General features: G+C 38.0%; 3 protein-coding genes across 4 annotated transcripts; 1 reads left to right on the forward strand and 2 right to left on the reverse strand.

Annotated features, from left to right (window-relative positions):
- Positions 1–1,237: 1,237 nt before the first annotated feature.
- On the reverse strand, positions 1,238–2,267 carry LOC119066598. The gene is made up of 2 exons (XM_037169154.1): positions 2,070–2,267; positions 1,238–1,995 (listed from the first exon to the last, which is right to left on the reverse strand). Exons 1-2 carry the CDS (start codon positions 2,112–2,114, stop codon positions 1,294–1,296), a joined length of 747 nt encoding a protein of 248 aa, XP_037025049.1. The 5' UTR covers positions 2,115–2,267; the 3' UTR covers positions 1,238–1,293.
- A 7,555-nt stretch (positions 2,268–9,822) lies between these two features.
- Positions 9,823–13,952, reverse strand: LOC119066571 (4-coumarate--CoA ligase 1-like). 2 transcript variants are annotated; one of them, XM_037169121.1, is made up of 4 exons: positions 13,810–13,952; positions 13,079–13,769; positions 12,274–13,021; positions 11,909–12,216 (listed from the first exon to the last, which is right to left on the reverse strand). In XM_037169121.1, exons 2-4 carry the CDS (start codon positions 13,688–13,690, stop codon positions 11,930–11,932), a joined length of 1,647 nt encoding a protein of 548 aa, XP_037025016.1. In that variant the 5' UTR covers positions 13,691–13,769; positions 13,810–13,952; the 3' UTR covers positions 11,909–11,929. The 2 variants fall into 2 exon arrangements, with proteins under 2 accessions (XP_037025015.1, XP_037025016.1); XM_037169120.1 differs by lacking the exon at positions 13,810–13,952 and having other exon boundaries at positions 9,823–12,216; positions 13,079–13,797.
- A 295-nt stretch (positions 13,953–14,247) lies between these two features.
- LOC119066582 (senecionine N-oxygenase-like) lies at positions 14,248–16,602 on the forward strand. The gene has a single exon (XM_037169138.1). The coding sequence runs from the start codon at positions 14,354–14,356 to the stop codon at positions 15,623–15,625; it is 1,272 nt and encodes a 423-aa protein (XP_037025033.1). The 5' UTR covers positions 14,248–14,353; the 3' UTR covers positions 15,626–16,602.
- Positions 16,603–20,489: the final 3,887 nt, after the last annotated feature.

A 20,489-nucleotide genomic window follows, 5' to 3' on the forward strand; every position in this document is an offset into this window, starting at 1 on the left:
ACAAAAGCCTCCAAATTGGACATTTGTCAAAGGAGTGTTCATGCTAGGAGTAGTGCGTTGCTACAAACCATACCACTAAACGCGTGGATTGTTTACGAAATTATGTCGTCAAATGCCAACTTAACTTGTTGCGGCTGAATCTTAAAAATTTCGATCGAATTATAATGTCACAGTAGTAGTGGTCAAGAAGGTAAATATATGGGAGGATGTAATGCCATTCAGACGCGTGACCTAGCAAAATAGTTCGATGCTAATGATACAGCCTGCTCTATATTGGGCACCGAAACTTGACAGTGTGTCATACACTGTAAAGAAAAGATATCATCCAAAATGGTACATACTCTATTTGGCAGCTGTTATCACTTTTGTTTGAAGTGCGTTCTGCGTGGGTATAAACACCAAATGAAGATGCGAAAAAATATTCAAATTTTCAGCAAATAAAGTTTGTGACAAACGTTGTGTTTGCCTTTGCATTTTACGTATTCTGCCAAGTCTGCCTTTTCCAATAAAATATTTAGTTTGCCGATGAATAATTATATAACGAAAATGTTGTCGCAGCTGCAAAATATGCCTACCTCGATGAAAGAGACAAACTCTAACAGTTGCACGTTTTGTGTGGTTGGTATGGAAGTAGCACCATTTATGGCGAAAAGGGTAGTTGGAGTTATTTAGTTGTTATGAACTTCTCAAATCGAAAAGTCTTCTTTACTGCTCAGGTTCGTTGATCCAATATTTTCTCACCTCAGATGAAATTTGCGTTTTTTCGGTAGATTCATTTACTACTTGAGGAAGGTGTTTACAATCCGATTTATTTACGGAAAAGGTGCAGTTTTTGTATTATTTGTTATTCATGTGGGCGTTATGAAATGGGTGCACAGTTGCTACGACGAGGCGTACAGTTCTGAACCTGATATGCGTGCCGAAATATGTAAATGTTTCGCACTAGGTAGACGTTTCCCTTAAGATATATCGATGCTTAGCCTACATTTGTGTGTCTCGTATTACATTTTTGAAAAATGTACGACCGCAATAACGACCACGAATGTGTTAGCTATCATCAAAAGTAAACTAAAATTCAATATTTAAAACAAGTCCAAATGTATGCTTTTCAGCAAATCATCGATGTCTCTTACGTATTCATATATTGCACCAGGTTAAGGTACGCAACTAGGTCTACGTAAACGAGTTCATACGGTTCAACCATTTTATTCGTAGACACGTTATCAAAACGAAAACATTAATTTCGCTGCCATTTTATTTTTAAGTTGGTTAACATCACACAAAAAATATCAATTATTTTCTGTTAATCCATTCGTCGATTGCTTTGGACAAAAGTTTGCATATATCATCAATGCCATTTAGTTCTTCGTGAGCAATATCATGCCGAGCAATGAACGAAGGAAGGAAAATGGTTTCGAAATTGCTCACTACATCCACACTACCGCTCTGACCAGCACCACATTCGTTACCGTTCGCTCTGTTTTGACAATCGGTGGATCTTGCCTGTTCGTATAAATCATCACATGACTCTAAAAGTTCATCCAATAGTGTTTTGGTCTGTGCGGCCAAAAGGGTTAGTCCATCGTGGAATGCCAATTGGTCACAAATTTCTATATTTGTTTGGGCCTCACATCCTGACAAAGTCAAACTCTTGTCGCATGCTAGTTGCCGACTGCATTTGTATTCATCGGATAGATTAAGTAGTACGTCACAGAAGTACCGTAGTTGGGTGATAGCGTTTACAGCTTTCAAATGCAATTGGAAGAAAGCTATGAAAAATTCTGCAATCTCAGCTGCCGTAGGCGTAGTGGCTGAATATGCTTCAAGGGCTTTCGTTAGCTGATCGCAAACCTCCTTGATGATAGTTAGATGACTGTGGGCAATATCGTGGTCTGGTTTGAATGTTTGACGGAACCATCTACTCACACCCGTTTTGCGAACTCTGAGGTCTCTTTGGCATTGGCTTTCGAGGCGGAAGAAAGAAGCTTGAATTGTCTGTGGTAATTTAAAAAAGAAAAACGAATTGTGAATGCACTTGCAATAACATCACGCCTGAAAAAGCAACTAACTTGTATGCAAAGCAATGCCACAACTACACCAATTAATAATTTCATTGTTAACTTGAAGATTGGAATACTTTCTGTGACTGTGACCACCACCAGAACAGCTAGCCGAATAATTCGTATGAGAAATGACTGTCGTTTTATATCCAAATGCAGATGCGAAAAAATATTCAAATTTTGAGCAAATAAAGTTTTGCATTTGCTAAGTATTCCACTAGGTTTAGCTCTTATAAATATTTTATTTTTGAGATGAATAAAATTTTTATTTTCGCAGCTGCAGAATGTATACCTACCCAAAGTAAATATTCTAACAGTTGCACGTTTTATGTACGTATGTGATGCTCTTGTATTAAAATTTCCATACTAGGGTACAGTTGGAGACAGTGAAGTTTCAGCATGAATTTGCTTCAGCTGTTTATCAGCTGATACCGAGTCTGATCGACACAAACAATCAAAACTGTCTATAAGTCTTTATTCGGCTTTACCACTACCACGCGAGCGTGTATCATCTTCAACCGGACAATCAGTTTTGATCGTATGTGTAGATCAGCTGAAAACAGTTTAAGCAAATTTATGCTGAAATTTCATTACCTCTGACTGTATAGCGGAGCATGAAAAAAAGGAATTTTGTAATAAAGTCAAAGAACAATGCTGAATAAAACAGACTCTAACGCCAGTAGTCAAATATGTTAAAAGATGTACAAAATACCCGTCTGAAGTATTTATTTATTTCATTCATTCTTTTTTCATAGAAAAATGCATAAGGAACTTCGGGAATCGCCCGAATTCCTTGTATGGTTAGTTTGGCACTGAATTCTAACATACACCTAACAATTCGAAAGACCTACTTTAGTGTTGGTTGCAAAATTCGTAAAATGAAAATTTTGCAACCACTTCTGCAACTGCTTCCAAAGGCAGAAAGATAGAAACTAGAGAGCAACCAGTTGCACTTTTATTTAACATTCCACCTGGTTTGTACGCTCAAGAAAAGATTTTATAGTGAAAGCTTAAATCTTTACGAGAAAATTTTGAAAATGATTTTAGAGTGGGAGCTTCGAGTTGTTGGTTTCAAAATAACGGATTGTATGGCTGGTATAAGTAATCGAAGTTTATAATATTCCTCTCATTCAAATTCGCCTCAAATCAACGAAATTCGACTTTTCCACTTTTCATCCTTCCTTGTCATAAAAATAAATATTTTTTTGCTTTCAAAATAATTGGAGCTGCGCTGGTCGACTATCGTACACCGCCTGCCAAGAAAAACTTGCATTTTTGAGGAATTTAATTCCTAAAATTCTACAAACAATTCCTAAATTCTTGTTTTGAAAAGCTTGTGAAAGAAAGAAGTTGTAAAAACCGATAGAAGGACAGAATATGGAAGAAACGAGCCATCAGAACAGTCGGAGCGTTTGCTGCGACTGAGTCCCGTATATCTATTGCGTACGTGACCCTAGTGCGTCTGTCACCCTACTTTGACCGTAAGCCTATGCGCCGGTTAAAGTAGTTAAAGTAAAATTATTATGTAATGTGTACATCTTAGAAATTGCGCATAGCGCAATTACGAAGCCCCGTACGACGTTCCTTTCAAATAAAACAAAAATTTCAAATAGCCCTAAAATTTTAATTTATTGAGTATAGATACACATAGGGCCTAGTATCGGCCTCAGTCCGAGGATCCAAATTTTTTTTTTTTCAACTACATTCTATTCGGCCTTTGATTACCTTCCAAATGAAACAAAAAATACGAAAAACGGATGAAATTTGCTCGAGTTATATGTAAAATACACATATGGCCCTAGTAGCGGCCTTAGTCCGAGGACCCAAATTTAATTTTTTTCAACAACATTCTATTCGGCCTTTGATTACCTTCCAAATGAAACAAAAATTACGAAAAACGGATGAAATTTACTCGAGTTCAATGTAAAATACACATAGGGCCCTAGTAGTGGCCTTAGTCCAAGGACCCAAATTTAATTTTTTTCAACAACTTTCTATTCGACGTTCGATTACCTTCCAAATGAAACAAAAATTACGAAAAACGGATTAAATTTACTTGAGTTCTATGTAAAATACACATAGGGCCCTAGTAGCTTTTCACTTCTAAGGCCCTAACTCACAGTCCACTCACTCGACTATCTTTCACGGAAAAAAAATTTTTGAAATCGGATTTGATTTACTCAAGATATCGACGTGACAGACAGACGGACAGACGGCCCACATTTTTTTTGCGGATTCGTCATCTATGAACATAGGCAAACACTTTGCCCTTACCGTCTGCTTCGAATTCCATCAATTACACACGGCATCGTAATCCTATAAGCCCCTTCGTACTTCGTACGGGGCTAAAAACGGGAGATCAGTAAACATAACTTCTTCATGCTAATAGGCGTTTCGAGTCATACATTGCAATTTCCGGAAAAAGAGATCGCTAATTGCCAGCGATGCAAAAAGGCAATGTAGAAGAATTGAAGCAAAAAGGCTTCTGATCAGAAGAAGGTCATAACAACATTCTGTGGCATAAATTTGTATAAATTATCTTCAACAAACTCACAAAACGTGCAACAGTTAGAATAATATCTGAATATTTTGTTGGCTTTGACTAAATTTTTCAGCTGCGACAACATTTTTGTATTTATTTATTCGAAAAGAGCCGTATACCTGCAATGCAGAAGCAAACTTTATTTGCTAAAAGTTTGTATATTCTTTCGAATCTACATTCGCACAATCGCTTAAACAACATAGTTCGTAGGATACAATAGTCATTCGTCAGTCTTTAATGTGAAAAACGCTGTGTCGACATTGGGTAAAAAATGGGATTTTTTTTGCCCCGCTCTCTGGGCACAAACAACACCATCGAAATGAAATTTCCAAATTTTTTCCCAACAAAAAACAATTGAGTCTGTTCAATGCAACCGATAATTCGAGAGAGCAAGCTAGAGAGAACAGAGAACATTGGTGTGTTCTGAGAACTGCATTGTTTGATGAAGGTGGGAACTAAATACGAAGACAGTTAGTGTAAGCTGCAATTTTTAATTATATTGTGGTGATCACAGTTTGCCATTGAATTGTCAAGCATCAAGTAGCCTGTGATCCAGCCTATATATACCATGTACAATGCGTCAATAAATCATAATACTACCGGCCGTGGCCGAAGACACATCTACTGAGTTTCATTAGTAGATCTGTATTTAGTTGACTGTAGACTTTCTATATGGTTGAGAAAAGCTCCCATATAACACTGACTCACAAGGGTTCTGATATGGTAAAAAGAATGGAGTAATTTTATAGAATTAGTTGCGAGGATTCAGAATATGCCATTCATTTTTTTGGAGCACCCTTTATTTCGTCGGTATTTGTCCTAAAACTTACCATACATTTCCATCCATCATGAGCATCTACTTCACCACAAGAATAAGCACGAACCTTATACTTATGAAGAATGAGCATGAGCATGAGCTTTTGCTCTAAGGCCTTTTGCTTATACGTGAGCATTTGCTCTGGAATATCGTTTATGCAAGTGTTCGAATACGGATTATTGAATAGGTAGCCGAATGTAACTATAAAAAACCTGAAATGAAATCGTTGGTTCACTGTTCTGTGCTTTATTGTTTCGTATGGTGTGATGTTTTCGATTTTGTTCTACGAATTCAGAATACTTTTTGGTTCTATCAGTTTTACTGTTTGCTTTTTGTGGTTTCATTTTTTTTTTTGTAAAGAACGATCTTTTGTGACTGATTTTTGTGCACTCTGCCAACGTTTCTATTCATTTGTTAAAAGAATATTGGAGATTATTTTTCAAAATTTTATTTGGAATGAATTTTGTGAGTAAATTACATCGTACAATTTAGTCGTCTTTTACATAAAATGTAGCTTTTTTTAAATGAATTTTTTTTTATCGTAAACACTTCGTTCCATCACATTAAATTTAATCGATTTAAGTTAAAGTTTAGAAATTTAAGTTTTAAAGTAGCGAAAAAGTTAGGCCAATTTTTTGGTACTCTTGTTTTTAGCAAAGGAAGACTTACGGTTATAATCATAGTTCTTCATTTCTCTCGTCAAGAACCAGCAATAATCACTCATCATGCCCTCGTTCCATCGTCCTTGATATCGGTATTCCATCGTCGCCATGTCTTGATGGAATCTTTCACCCTGTTCATCGCTTACATCTCCAAGGTTCTCAGGAAAGAAGTCGAGGTGGGAGTCTAGCAAATGTATTTTTAATGACATCCGAGCGCCCATCTTTTGATAATTTTCTAACATTTTTGCAACCAGTTGCTCATAGTTCTCTTCTTTGCTATTTCCAAGAAACCCACTGACGACATTCTTGAAAGATTTCCATGCAGCTCTTTCTTTAGGCTGCAGTACTTTGTCGAAACCAGGGTCGTTGATGAGTTTTTTGATTTGTGGCCCAACAAAAACGCCTTCTTTTACTTTCGCAGCAGAAAGTCGTGGAAATTTCTCTGCCAAATATGAAAATCCTTTTCCGTCCGGTTGTAACTTCTTGACAAAGTTTTTTATGAGTCCCAATTTAATGTGGAGAGGTGGCAAAATGATCTTGTTCGGGTTAACCAGCGGTGCGTATTCCACGTTCGATTCACCCGGAATGAAATTTGTTCGAGCTGGCCATACTTTTTTGATATAATGCTCACAATCGGCCCGACTGTCCCACAAACAGAGAAAGCACATAAACTTTGTGTACCCGGCTTGTAGACCCATTAGAATCGCCACCACTTTCAGATCGCAGCAAATGTACCATTCGTATTTTTCATATTTGATGGCCTTTAGAATGCCTTGCATGGATTCTCGACTCTCTTTCCAATCGACGCTGTGAGCGAGCGGAATCGAAGGCTTCTCATTTCCATTATGAAGAAGGCATGCTTTTAGGCTATCGGTTGAGCCGTCGATAAATAGTCGCCACTCGCTCGGTTCGTGCTTCAATTCAAGAGCTCCCATTAGGCCATCGATGTCCACACAGTAACAAAGACACTTTTCCTTCAAGAAATATTTTGACAAATCTTTGTTTCTGTCTCTGTAGAACGTAACTTTGGTTTCACTTTCCAATAAATTCCATTGTTTCATTCGGGAAGCCAATAATTCAGACTTATCCTTAGTTAACCCAAGGTCTCGAACGAGATCATTTAATTCTGCTTGGCAGAGAAGGTTTGGTTCGTCCTCGGGAATGTAGTCTGGATCCACCGATGATGGTTCCTCGTATGCTGATTCGTCCGATGTAGATTTTTTATCCGATGTTGATTGGTGTGTAACAGTTTCGATGGCGAATTGTTTTGTGGTAGATGGCACGGGGAAATTTTCTCCATGAAGCACTGGCTTCACAACCGAAGTACAATTCGCATAATTGATTTTGTGTTTGTTCTTGGCCGAAAATCCAACGACATCGGTCATGCAAAAGTAGCAATCATTTCTGTGGTTCCGAGGTTTGTTCCAAATCATTGGAATAGCAAATGGCATTTGAATACGTTTTCCATTCCACCACAAACTTAAATTTGAGTCACACGATGTACAAACATTATCTGGTACCCAATAATCTTCTCGATTTTGCATTACGCGATCAAAATACGTTTCGTAGAGTGTTTTCGTGTTTTCGGTGATGGACTTTCTTTGCGTTGCGATGCAAAATTTTCCGCAGATGTAGCAAAATATATTTGCTGAGTTTTTACATTTAGATTTAGTTGAATTCATGATGAAAAACTGGTCAGAATTTTTTGTACAGCACAATACTGGAGTTCTTATGCTAGATTTTGGAATATTCGAGTGCTTTCCGAGTTTTCTATCAAAGCTAGACTGTTTCGACTTGCCAGATGTAAAAACGTAAAGAAAACCGAAACCATAGACTTAAAAATCTAGGCAGCACTACGTGGCATAATATGCCACAAAGGCGATATCGGCTACAAATTTTATTTACAGAATTTTAATGCCTAACTGTTGAGCTGCAAATCTCAGTTGAATACAAGATAAAATTATATGAGATGCGATTACCTGGTACATTTCTTTTAAATGTAACTAAACATTGACTAATTTTTCTGGCATTGTTTTGTTTCCTATCTATATATTAGTAAGTCACTGGCTAAGCGGTTCGTTGAACTTCTAAGCGGTTCGTTGAACTTATACCTCATGAAATAATCATCATCGTGACATTTCAACACACAGAACATTACCGGAAAATACTTTTTCGACGATTTGCTAATTTTTGTTGTTGATAAAATGGCTAGTGAAAGTATTGAAGCCACTAAATTTGTTCTTTTGATCGAGGAACATCTAGATGTGCTATTAAAATCGCAAACTAAAGAACAAAAACAGAAAAAAAGCGAAGCCGCCGACAAAATAATGGAGAAATGGAAAAAGCAAACAGCCACAACATTGAATTATGGCAGTTTGTTGAAAAAAATTAACAATTTGAAGTCGAGAGCGAAAACAGCGCTGAGTAGCGGAAAACCATTAGGTGACTGGCAAACAAAAATTTTGGAAATTTGTGTATGTTATCATCACCTAGTCTTTTCGAACCGAACCAAAATGAAACGTCTGATTGCTTTCAGGGAGCTGAGCTCGAACCTGACATAAACAAAGAAATGCTTGACACGACACCAAATAGTTTCACCACGCATGACGGCGAGAAAGCATGTTTACCTCCGATGTCGGATGCCGAACAAATACTCGAAAAATATGAAACAGACGAAACGAAACTTTTAACAAATGAACAGTTGCAACGTTTAGTGCTTTTGAAGCAAGTCAAAGTACTTTCGCTTCAGGAACAGCGTTTAGAACGATTGTCTGGCCAAGTTGTTGTAGACAAGGACGTAGTGATCGATTTCGTTGGTTGGGAAGGGCAAAACATGATGTAAAAACTATTTTTATGCAAACTTGGTTGTCTCATTTTTTGAATTTTGTAGCATACATTTCATTGCTTTGAATAAAACAATAACCAAGGACTGTAAATCAATTTTCGATTTTATTTATAAAAAGTCTATGCGCGAAGGTATTTGTTCATAGTATTGCAACACACGAAGTTTATCTTTTACGAAATTGTTACAAAATCAACATCTCGAACACTTGCATAAGTATACGATGCTCCAGAGCAAATGCTCACGTATAAGCAAAAGGCCTTAGAGCAAAAGCTCCTGCTCATGCTCATTCTTCATAAGTATAAGGTTTGTGCTTATTCTTGTGGTGAAGTAGATGCTCATGATGGATGGAAATGTATGGTAAGTTTTAGGACAAATACCGACGAAATAAAGGGTGCTCCAAAAAAATGAATGGCATATTTTGAATCCTCGCAACTAATTCTATAAAATTACTCCATTCTTTTTACCATATCAGAACCCTTGTGAGACAGTGATAATTGGTGACCCCAACAAAAGTTCACGTTAAAATACCTCTGAACAAAATTAAAAGAAATTTCAGCTAACAATAGCACTGAAATCTTCTTATAAAAGACCAAATTGGCACAATTCTAATAATTGTCGATCCAATTTGCACTGTTCGTAATAAACGTTCAGTGGACTGTACCAAAAATAAATAAGAATGTGCCCACGAGCGCTACAGTCGTCAAAATATCACGAAGTAATACATCCACACTTCGGTCGACAACATTCTAAAATTGTGTTTTTCATTTATGAAAACCAATTCAAAATTTAGCAACAAATTGTACTTTTAAGCATAAAAACTAGGTTACGCCACTAGTTAAGCTCAAAAAGTAAATTTAGATTTAAAACTTAGTTTTAGCACAAATATTTTGGCTAAAATGTTGTCGACAAACTACCATAACTATAACATCTAGTTACAAGAACTACAGTCAACCAAAAATAAAATTTTTTGGCCTAGAAATATGGTTAAACAACCAATTTCATAAAAATTACAAATCAACCTTTAGTGAAACTAAATCGTTTGATCAGAGGAAACCATTTCCTGAGAATTATTCACGTAAAACGATACATCGAAACTTATCAACGACACTTCCACCAATCTCGATAAGACGCGATTGGGATGTCCACCTCAAAATGGGTGCGTTGCATCAATGTGAAGAAGATAAGGTCTTTTCGTTTTCCGTACAAACTTTAAAAAGTTTAACGAATAATTCAACACTTCAAAATTAAAAACAATTTTTCGGAAAAAATATCCCAAAAATTCTTCTGGCGAACATCAAACAGTCAAGTATTCCCTCATTACAATTATAGAACGATTTGCAACAATCGCTAATTCTAAATTTGTCCAATCACCCGGCTCAGCGTTTCGCAAATTAAGCTCTACGCCTATCCGTCTTGAGAATAATCTTTCGTGATTAACTCATAAACGACGGAACCGTTTAAGCAAAACCGAAGCGTGTCGAGGATTGAAACTTTTTGTTTCTTAAAGTTGTAATCGAAAATACTTGATACATGGAAATTGATCCAATGAGTTATCCACTGTGCGATAACACATCCATTTTCCATGTAAATTAGTTTCACAAGTTCTTACCATCACAGAACATAAAAAATAAAAAGTCATCGTGTATAAATTCAACACCCTTGAATTGACACATAACAATTTCAAGTTCACGAATGACCTGAATTACAAAATCTGATATTAAACCACTAAGCCCCGGCGCCAATAGGTTAAAACTCATTGATCGTAGAATCGTACAACGATACATACAACCGTTCAATGAGTCACATATATAATATCAGTCGAAATGTACATGACAAATATACTGCCTAAAGTCTGCTACCACAGACAGCTATAACCATCCAATATAAGTACATTTCGTGCAGTGCGTATTCCTGCAAATTAAATTGGCAGTAAAAAAGCTCCATAACAATTGGACTAAAAATTTAAAAATTAAAATTATTCCGGAATGTTTCGTGCTGTTAGATATTCAAATAACATTCCGCGTAGAATGAGACAAGCACCAAACACCATCTATCAGACTTAAGACAACAACGCTTCATATTTCGCCCATTAAAAACTGTGAAAATAGCAGTTAAATGGATGACCTCTTGTCACTTTTCCGGGTAAAGCCGTGGACAATGTCATTTCGCCAAATTATGAGGTTGTTCGATCTCTTAATCTGAATAAATTTAAAGTTATATTAAGAATTGGAAACATAACCAATCTTCCAACATCGGAGAAAATCCATCTTCATCCGAAATAAAGTTCAAAATTTAACCATTTTCGACATAATCTGTTTCAAAATTAAACCCAAATTTAAACAGATCCAAAATTCGATATTATGAATTTTCGAATCAAATCTTATTAGATTGTCACCAATCTAATCAGACACAAAATTTCAAAGTAACAAAAATTTCGAAAAACCAACTGTCTTCACAGCTACTAGGTAATCTTATGGATCCTACCGCTATGAAACAGATTCAAATTTTCAAAGTACCTCAAGTCATACACCGGTTACCAACATTCAAATGGTTTTGGACACACAACTCGACAAACAAACAACTTCGGAGATCACTCAATCACGAACATCACTGGCTCCAACCAATCCACCACATCAAATCCCTGTGTAAACACAATCACGGTCATGCTGTGAAATCTCGTCCCAGATCCACGTGACACAGACGATCGACTTGGACCAACAAAATTTCTTCAAAGGGGGAAGTATCTGTGGTGATCACAGTTTGCCATTGAATTGTCAAGCATCAAGTAGCCTGTGATCCAGCCTATATATACCATGTACAATGCGTCAATAAATCATAATACTACCGGCCGTGGCCGAAGACACATCTACTGAGTTTCATTAGTAGATCTGTATTTAGTTGACTGTAGACTTTCTATATGGTTGAGATTAACTCCCATAATATTTAAGTTCCCAGTGGTCGTTGTAACAATAATTAATTTGAAAACCAATCACCTAAATCGCGTTACAGTTTTGACTTCATTTCCAACTGTGCCAGTTGCTCTCGTAGTTGCCTTCTAAGTATTTTTCCCGATGGATTTTTCGGAATTTCGTCAACAAATATAACGCCACCATGTAGCCGCTTTGCCGGTGATGCTTTGTCAGAAACATATTTCAGTATTTCTGTCTTGGTCAAATTGGGGTCGTTCCTAACAATGAACGCCAAAGGCAGTTCACCTGCCATTTCATCCGGTTTACCAATCACTCCGCAATCTTTGATTTTGGGATGGGTCAACAGTAATGCCTCGATTTCTAAATTTTTTGCAAAAATTATTGAAATTAATTTGCGAGTGTGTTTCAAGCACTTACCGGCTGGAGGCACTTGAAAACCTTTGCATTTGATCAATTCTTTTATTCTATCGACAATGAAGAATTGAAGGTCGTTGTCGTAGTATCCCACGTCTCCAGTGTGTAACCAACCATCACTGTCGATCATTGCGCTCGTTGCCGCTTTGTCACCAATATAGCCAATCATCATTGTGCTGCCTTTGAAGCAAAGTTCGCCGACCTGATTCGGTCCGAGAGCGTTACCAGCATCATCACACACCTTTACATATGCGCCCGAATTTATATCACCCACACTGCCCGATTTCACAAAATCTTTCTGTGATAGCACACTAACGGTTAGTTCAGTCATTCCGTAGCCTTGTTTGATAACCAAATTGGGAATTTGTAATCGATCTTTAACGGACTGTTCCAGTTCTTTTGAAAGTGGAGCCGCTCCGCTCATTATGAATCTTAAGCTGCTCAGATCGTATTTGTCGACCAGAGAATTCTTGGCCAGGAATACCATCAGTGGTGGAACGAGAAACGCAACTGAGCACCGATACTTTTCGATGCATCCGAGAAATGTTACCTCCTCGAATTTCGGCAACATAATAATCTTTCCGCTCAACGTTACAATGGTGCAAATCAGAACAGCCGCACCAAATACGTGAAACATTGGAAGCAGGCCAAGGATGACTATATCAGCATCTCCGACATTGGACGGTCCGTAGAGAAACTCTTTCGATTGACGGGCTGTGACTATGATGCCTGACTGAGATATTTGAACACCCTAAAAGAGGAAATAATGATTAGCCGACCACCCTCAGCTTTAATTGATCAGTTAAACTTTTGGTAGTCCTGTGGTGCCACTGCTGCACATTATCACACAGGTTGAGGTCGCAACATTAACTGGTAACGGTTTGAATTGTACATTACGGAGTGACTGTTCGCTTGTGAAATCCTGTAGGCTTACCGTCAAGCCGTTTGTTGGTCGTAGACCATTGTCGTCAAATAAAATAATTTTTTTCACATAATTCAATTCACCCGCAATATTCACAATGAGCTCAGCGGTTGAGCCACCGGTGAAGACGAATTTCGGTTTCGATAAATTCAATGCGTGCTCAAGTTCTCTCTGGCTGTATGTGTGGTTAAGTGGCGCCACGGTACAGTTCAGAAAAATCGTACCTAGCAAAGCATAGACAAACTCAAAACGATTTTCCGAGATAATGGACACGACGTCTCCTTGTCGAATGCCGTGCACTGTAAGTGCTTTAGCTATCTGTATGCTATTACTCAGCAATTCTCTAGCCGATATCTCTTTTCCCGTTATACCGCAAACGATCAACGTTTTATCGCCAGCACTCGTTAGGTTTTTAATTATCAAATGAGCTAGGGACGGTTGCTCACAGTACAAATTGGATGTTTCCGGTCTGTGTATGATATTGTTTTCGAATTGCATTTTATTGGACGTTTTTCTATGCCAATTGATATTGAAAATAGAATCAAATTTCTCACGAGAAACACAAACAAGCAAACTTATCAACTGACCACGACCGCGTCCCGTCAATGACTGATAAGTAAACTGACCACGACCGTATCCCGCCAATGACTGATAAGTATAAGCATAACTATACGATTACATATTGTAAAAGCAATCTCCTTATCTCAACCGCACAGTGGCATCGATAATGTAATGTGTTATTGTAATGATACACACGACGTCCATTCGAATCGCATAAATTGTAGAATGGTAATTCCAAAAGGCAACAGAGTAGAGTTTAGTGACTGGTCTGGTATGTTGGTATTTGAAACGATAACATACACTCTAGCTGCTTCAGTCTTCACTTGGTAAAACAAAGTTCAACCAGAACTTTTGGTAGTTGATGTCATTCAATTCTCGGGAACAAAAAGCTAAATTAAGAATTAAACGACCCGCAGAGAGAATGCAAATTATTTTGATGGAAAAGTGTGCCGACCACTAATGAGACTTGACTGCTGTGCATATATTATAGATAAGTGCATGCAAATAAGTAGAGTTGTGTAAAGAAACTAGTTCAACAACGTCACATACATAGACGAAGTGTTATCGCGCCACTTGAATAATATCCAGTAGCTGTAAATAATGAAAATAGCAGTGATCGGAGCTGGTGCTGCTGGTTTAGCTGCAATTAAACATGCCATTGAAATCAATTGCGATGTTATTGGTTTCGAACAGACCGATAAAGTGGGCGGAACGTGGGTGTACACACCTCAAACTGGTAAAAATGAATTCGGCATCGACATCCATTCCAGCATGTACCAAAATCTCACAACTAATTTACCCATCGAATTGATGTGCTATCCAAATGAACCGTTCCCATCAAATCCCAAGTCGTTTGTGTCGTCCGATGTAGTGCTCAGCTATTACGAATCATTTGCTGACAAATACAGGCTACGAGACCACATAAAATTCCTAAATCAAGTCGTCCGCGTACGGCCTCTATCGCAAGATTATCTGGGCGGATGGGAAGTCATTGTGAGAGATGTCTCTATCGGTACATACGAGACGTATACTTTCGATGCGGTTCTCGTATGCAACGGTCATTTCCATTCCGGATTCATTCCGAATTACGAGGGTGCGAAAACGTTTCAAGGGAAACGAATACATTCGCACAACTATCGCAGTCCAGAGGTGTTCAAAGACGAGACCATTTTGGTGATTGGTGGAAACTTCAGTGCTGTCGATATTGTACAACAAACGGCACCACATGTTAAATCAGTTATTTGGTCTCACCATTTGAAAAATGGGCCCGATGTAACGCTGTTGGGTGAGAATGTAACTCAGAAACCGGATGTATTAAAACTGGGTGAAAACAATGCAGTCTTTGTCGACAACACCACGTCAACAATTACAACAGTTATTTACTGCACCGGCTACGAGTTCAAGTTTCCGTTCTTGTCGGTCGATTGCGGTATCAGTTCATGTGATGGTTATGTACGCCCACTTTTCAAGCACTGTCTTAATATCAACCGACCGACCATGGGTTTCATAGGACTACCAAATCTAGTCTGTCCCAATCAACTATTTTCACTTCAATCGAGATTTTGCCTATCGTTCATGACCGGAAAGAAAGCATTGCCAACAAAAGAGGAAATGATAGAGGACACCGAAACGGATTTAAACGACCGCTGGAAACGAGGATTGCCGAAACGTAAAGCTCATATGATGGGACTCAACGTACAGGCACAATATTATGCTGACTTGGCAACGACAGCCGCCGTTGAACCGATTAAGCCCGTTATACCTCGCATGCACATTCATGCAGGTATGAGTCGGCAAAGAGACTTTGTCAATTTTCGAAGCAATAAGTATCACGTTATCGATGATGAGACATTTGAAGCGCGGCCGATTTAAAAACCAAAGAATTAGTACAATTTTTGGCTTGTACACGACTCAAGCATAAATGGGAAATAAAAATTGTTTTGTACCTTAAAATGATAATGATCCAAAGTTCAAGGAGTTCACGTCCAAGGTTCAAAGAAGTAAATTATGGATCTTCATACTTATAGTGGGCTCTGCCTTTTAGCTGTACGGTTTCTCGTATTTACTTTTTGATTTTCTATTTTTGGTAACTAAACTAAATTCTTGTGATAAAATGGCCACCAAATCCCAAAAAAACACAAATTCCAATACTACCGTGACCACAAACAACGATTCAACGTTTAATTTGTCTACACTTGATTTATCTGATCTTAATTTAAACGTTCTTGATGTTGTAACTGCCCTTGCAGTTGGACTAGCGCAAAAGGTTGTCAAGGACACAGTAACGAAAGTGGCCAAAGAAATTGTTCTCAGAGAAAAATTCCCGAAGCCAAAAGAAGCATTGCAAAGATTGGCAGAACCGAGCATGAAATCGTATCTCAACTTATACAATAACCATCGCAGTGTTCTGACCCCGGATAAAGTGCTGCGACTCGAACAAAAATTGTCTGATATGCAGAAATATTCGAAGGTCATCCCTGACGACCTAAAGGTTCTTATTGTCGACAGGGTCAATGGAATTAGCGCCAGTCAGGGGAATATGCTTCAAATCAAAATTATGGAATGTTTGGAGCACTTTGTCGCGAATAACCAAGGCAAAGAGGTTCCACGATTTTTAGAAACATCCTACAATTTCAAGTGCCTCAAAGTCGTTTGTGCGAACGAGTTTAGTTTAAACTGGTTAAAGGAAACAATTGCGAAACTATCGCCATGGCCTCAAGCACGATTGGAAGTAACTTTCATGTCGACGTATTCCGTTTATTCGACCGTGTCACAGAAACAGACACCTAAAGCAATGCCAACACAAGGCCAAGGACGATTAAAGTTTGCTATTCCCAACAACAGTGCAATGACCGCAACAGGAGGAACAGCATCAACAACAGCAACGACATTCGGTGAAATTACGAAGCAAATTGAGTTGCACAATACGCCAATGAACGTTGCCAACTGGAAGGAGTTACATAAAGAAGACAAGGGTGCATACACGATGTACTTCGTATCAATGGATCTCAATTGTATCGAAGAGATTAGAAAGAAAGGTAACCGTCTTTTCTATAAACTCGGTACGATAAAAGTTGCACCGTGGAATCAAAATGACGAAATTGTTTATAAAAAGAAAATTCAAGAACAAAGGAAACAAAAGGCGGCCGCTTTGGCAAAGGCTGCTGGACAGACAAAACCACCACCATAATATACATTAAGAGCGTGCACCTATGACTTTTCTTTCGTCTACTCTCTAATACGTAGTTGTATTGTAGTTGAGTACTTTACCTCCATGCTGTAATTGGCAGAGTTTCTAATTTGATTAAGATTGTTGTGGGAATTGCGCTAATCGATCATTATAATTAAATGAAAAAAATCATGTAAAAGAAGCAGGGTAAGTATTGAATATGTTAAATATTTTTGTTAGAGAGTCGCGGGAAAGGAATTCTATATTTTCAAGTCAACTAAGTTGTTGATTTTTCGCCACCTGAACTTGTTCCAGACCATAGTATGAAATTGTGGACCTCTCGAATTTTTTGTGGACAATAATTAGACAATAATTTCGCAGCTTTCGAGTCTAGAAATAAGTAGCTAGTTTTCAAATTTTTGGGAAGACTGTAACGAACGGCAATGTATATAACCAACGCACTTCAAGCAAGTTATAATGGTCAGCAGGTCAGCTGCAGAAAGTACTCTATTTTACATGAAAATATTTTTACAGTGTTTTTCAGTTGTGTGACACACTGTCAGGTTTCAGAATCCTATTTAGAGTACCACTCACACTCATGCTTGAAGTGCGTTTATGTAACTAAAATTTCACACGACTGACTCTAGCAAACCAACTAGGAAAATTAGGGCGTAAAAACTGTACAGTGTACGCTGTCATAGAAAATTTTACACTTTTAAAAATAAATTAAATGCAGAATGAGCAATGCACGTCAAAATTCAAAATAGAAAGTGCGGAGGTCTCTCTAACGTAGCGTCATTTTCATACAATGAAGCGTTGAAATGTATTTTTCGGTTCACTTTTTCATCGAATCGTTAACTCGAAAAATTCAAATTTTAGGCACACTTACGCGCGATAGTGAATAATTCAAAGCTGTAAACTTTGGGGAGGTCACGCAGATCGCCATTTTATTAGATACGCGGGAACACACCACTTCTGTAGATTTTACGTATAAAAAAAATCGTCACAGTAAGTGAATTTGTGTATGAAATCCGCCATTTTATCTTCAACTGTCATGTGTCACCCGCGTATCTGTTTCTGCGTGACCTCCCCAAAGTTTGTAGCCTTGGAATAATTTGTGTTTGTGATGTCTTTTTGTGTGTGTTGCTCCGTCCTTTTTGGTGTACAAAAATTAAATAATGTTTGATTCCCTCTTACCAAAAAAGTTCTCCGTGTGAGACAAAATTGAATTTTTAAAATTTTTGCTTTGTTTACTTGACAGCTCGCTCTCTCACGTAGTACTTTTTGTTGAGTGGAAACCATACTTAAAGTCTAAAATTTGTGTTTTTTTGAGTCATGTTAATATTGTTTAAAAAAGCAATCTTTTGAAGTTTCAACTGAAATTCTTGTGCTACAGCCTGGGACAGTCAAAAAGTGCATTTTTATTCTATACGTGTTTCATCGATTTCAGCTGTTTTGCCATTGTAATTTGTATTGTTAAAACAGCTGAAATCGATAAACACGGAAATCATAAAAATACACTTTTTTGACTGTCCATGGCTGTAAAACAGTCATAAAACATTTTATTTGATTCGAAGGACAAATGAAAAATTTGTGTACGTCTTTGAAAAACAAATAAAAACAGTTTAGTGTGGAACACAAAAACTACAATGAGACCTTATATCAAACTGAAGTGTGTCCATTTAGTAGCGCAATTCATAGAGGGGCTTTAGCGCAATTTTATTCCAAATAATTTCCAAAATGAACACAACAAATCCCATTATCCATCCATACACGATCGACGTTGGGAATTCAATGTGTTCCATTGATATAGGATTGCCATTCCGTAAACGTTTGAGATTTTTCGTAATGATGTTCTTTTCTTCCAAAACAAAATCTCTCCGCGCCCATAACTGGTACAGTCCCGCACTTTTTAACCGGTGAAGGATGGTGTTCAACCGCTCGAAATAAATAAATCTAGGATGTACGTAATACGAAAAGAGAACTGGAGAAAATGCTATTTGAGCCTGATGATAACCCTTTATGTTCAAGCGTTTTTGGACCTCTAGCAAAATATTCGCTTCGTCTGATAGTACCACAACTATCATCGATCGATCATATGACTCGATATATCTCTGAATAAATCCCTCCAACACCACGATCCTTTTAATCCAATCTTTATACTTCGTTTGACTCTCAAACTCATTCAGAATATTAAATTTCCAATCCGGCTGATACGTGTAAACTTGATAGGGAGAGCTGTGAATGTCGTCCAGCGAATCGATTTGAGGCTGCAGTACGGGACGCATGAGATGGCTTTTTAAATCTGATAGGACTCCATTTACGGCCACAAATCCGGCGATTGTCAAAGCAACAATTACGAAAAGCTCTGCGTGAAATAACTTCCGGTAGTTTATGTATCCGTTGTCGTACACCAACAAATTGAACACATCAGCGATGCTTCGTAGAATAACGAACCGTCTTTGGTGTTTGATGCACCGAATGGCGATCAGTGTCGCAATCGATGCAACTGTTGAAATAAAGGAGTAGATGAGGAGATCGACAGACATTCCATTTTTTAGATAGGCCCAATATTCAGAATAGGGCAATGCTTCCGGTACCAGCACTACAAGACGTCTTAGGGCAATAGGATAAACATCGATGAGTACCGGATCATACACCGCATGCAATTTTTTGACTATATCGAGCCCATTCGTGTATGCTTCGTAGGGAGTTGTGTAGTGTGTGTTGTAGGGTTCCTGATAGCTAGCGTTCATCATACGAAACACTGTGAGCCACACATTCTCATCAGAGCCGCCCCAATAGAATCCTTCAAAATGCAACTTGTGCTGATGAAAATTGGAATTAACGCTCTGAAAGTAATCATCGAACGTCGCACTATCGGTGACATTTATAAGGTTCACTGTGCCAAAATCATTTAACGTGAAAATGTTGAGCGAACATTTTTGATACGAACACCGCGTAGCATCGGAGATGGGATAAATTGCAGCGAAAGTGTCTGTAACGTCGTTTTCCTTCAACCAGCCGAACAGGCCACTTAATTCTTGCACGGACGAACGATGAGTAAAGAATATTCCAACTTTCATCGATTTCTTGTGGATTCGAATGAATTGGATTGCCTCCAGTAAGGTGACCACATATTCGAATTCCGTTGAGTCAGCGGCAACAATAGCGAAACCGTTTTTGCTGTTTATTTCACCGAAATCGTCAACGTTAAATTCTGCATAGACGCTAGGCCGAACATACACAGTTCGAGGTGTGAAGCCGCTTCCATCGAGAAATCGCGTCGAGTCAGCACTTGAGTCCAGCACAAAGAAATGATGGTCGAAATTGAAATAGTCGGTTAGACGTGTTATCAGTTCCAATTCTTGAAATTCACAAAAAACAACCGACGGCAGTAAGATCATGATCAACTTGATCGGCATTTTGTGGTTTACAGACGAATAAGTTCTATGCTGAGCTTATGTTCGTTCAAATGTTTGATTTTTAATGACTGTGTTCGAGTAAATTAATGTTGGTTCGTACAACTCAACATCCAAGAACAACAAGAATTCAGTTGTTCGATTA

Source organism: Bradysia coprophila, chromosome IV, assembly GCF_014529535.1.
Source record: "Bradysia coprophila strain Holo2 chromosome IV, BU_Bcop_v1, whole genome shotgun sequence".
Lineage (NCBI taxonomy): Eukaryota > Metazoa > Arthropoda > Insecta > Diptera > Sciaridae > Bradysia > Bradysia coprophila.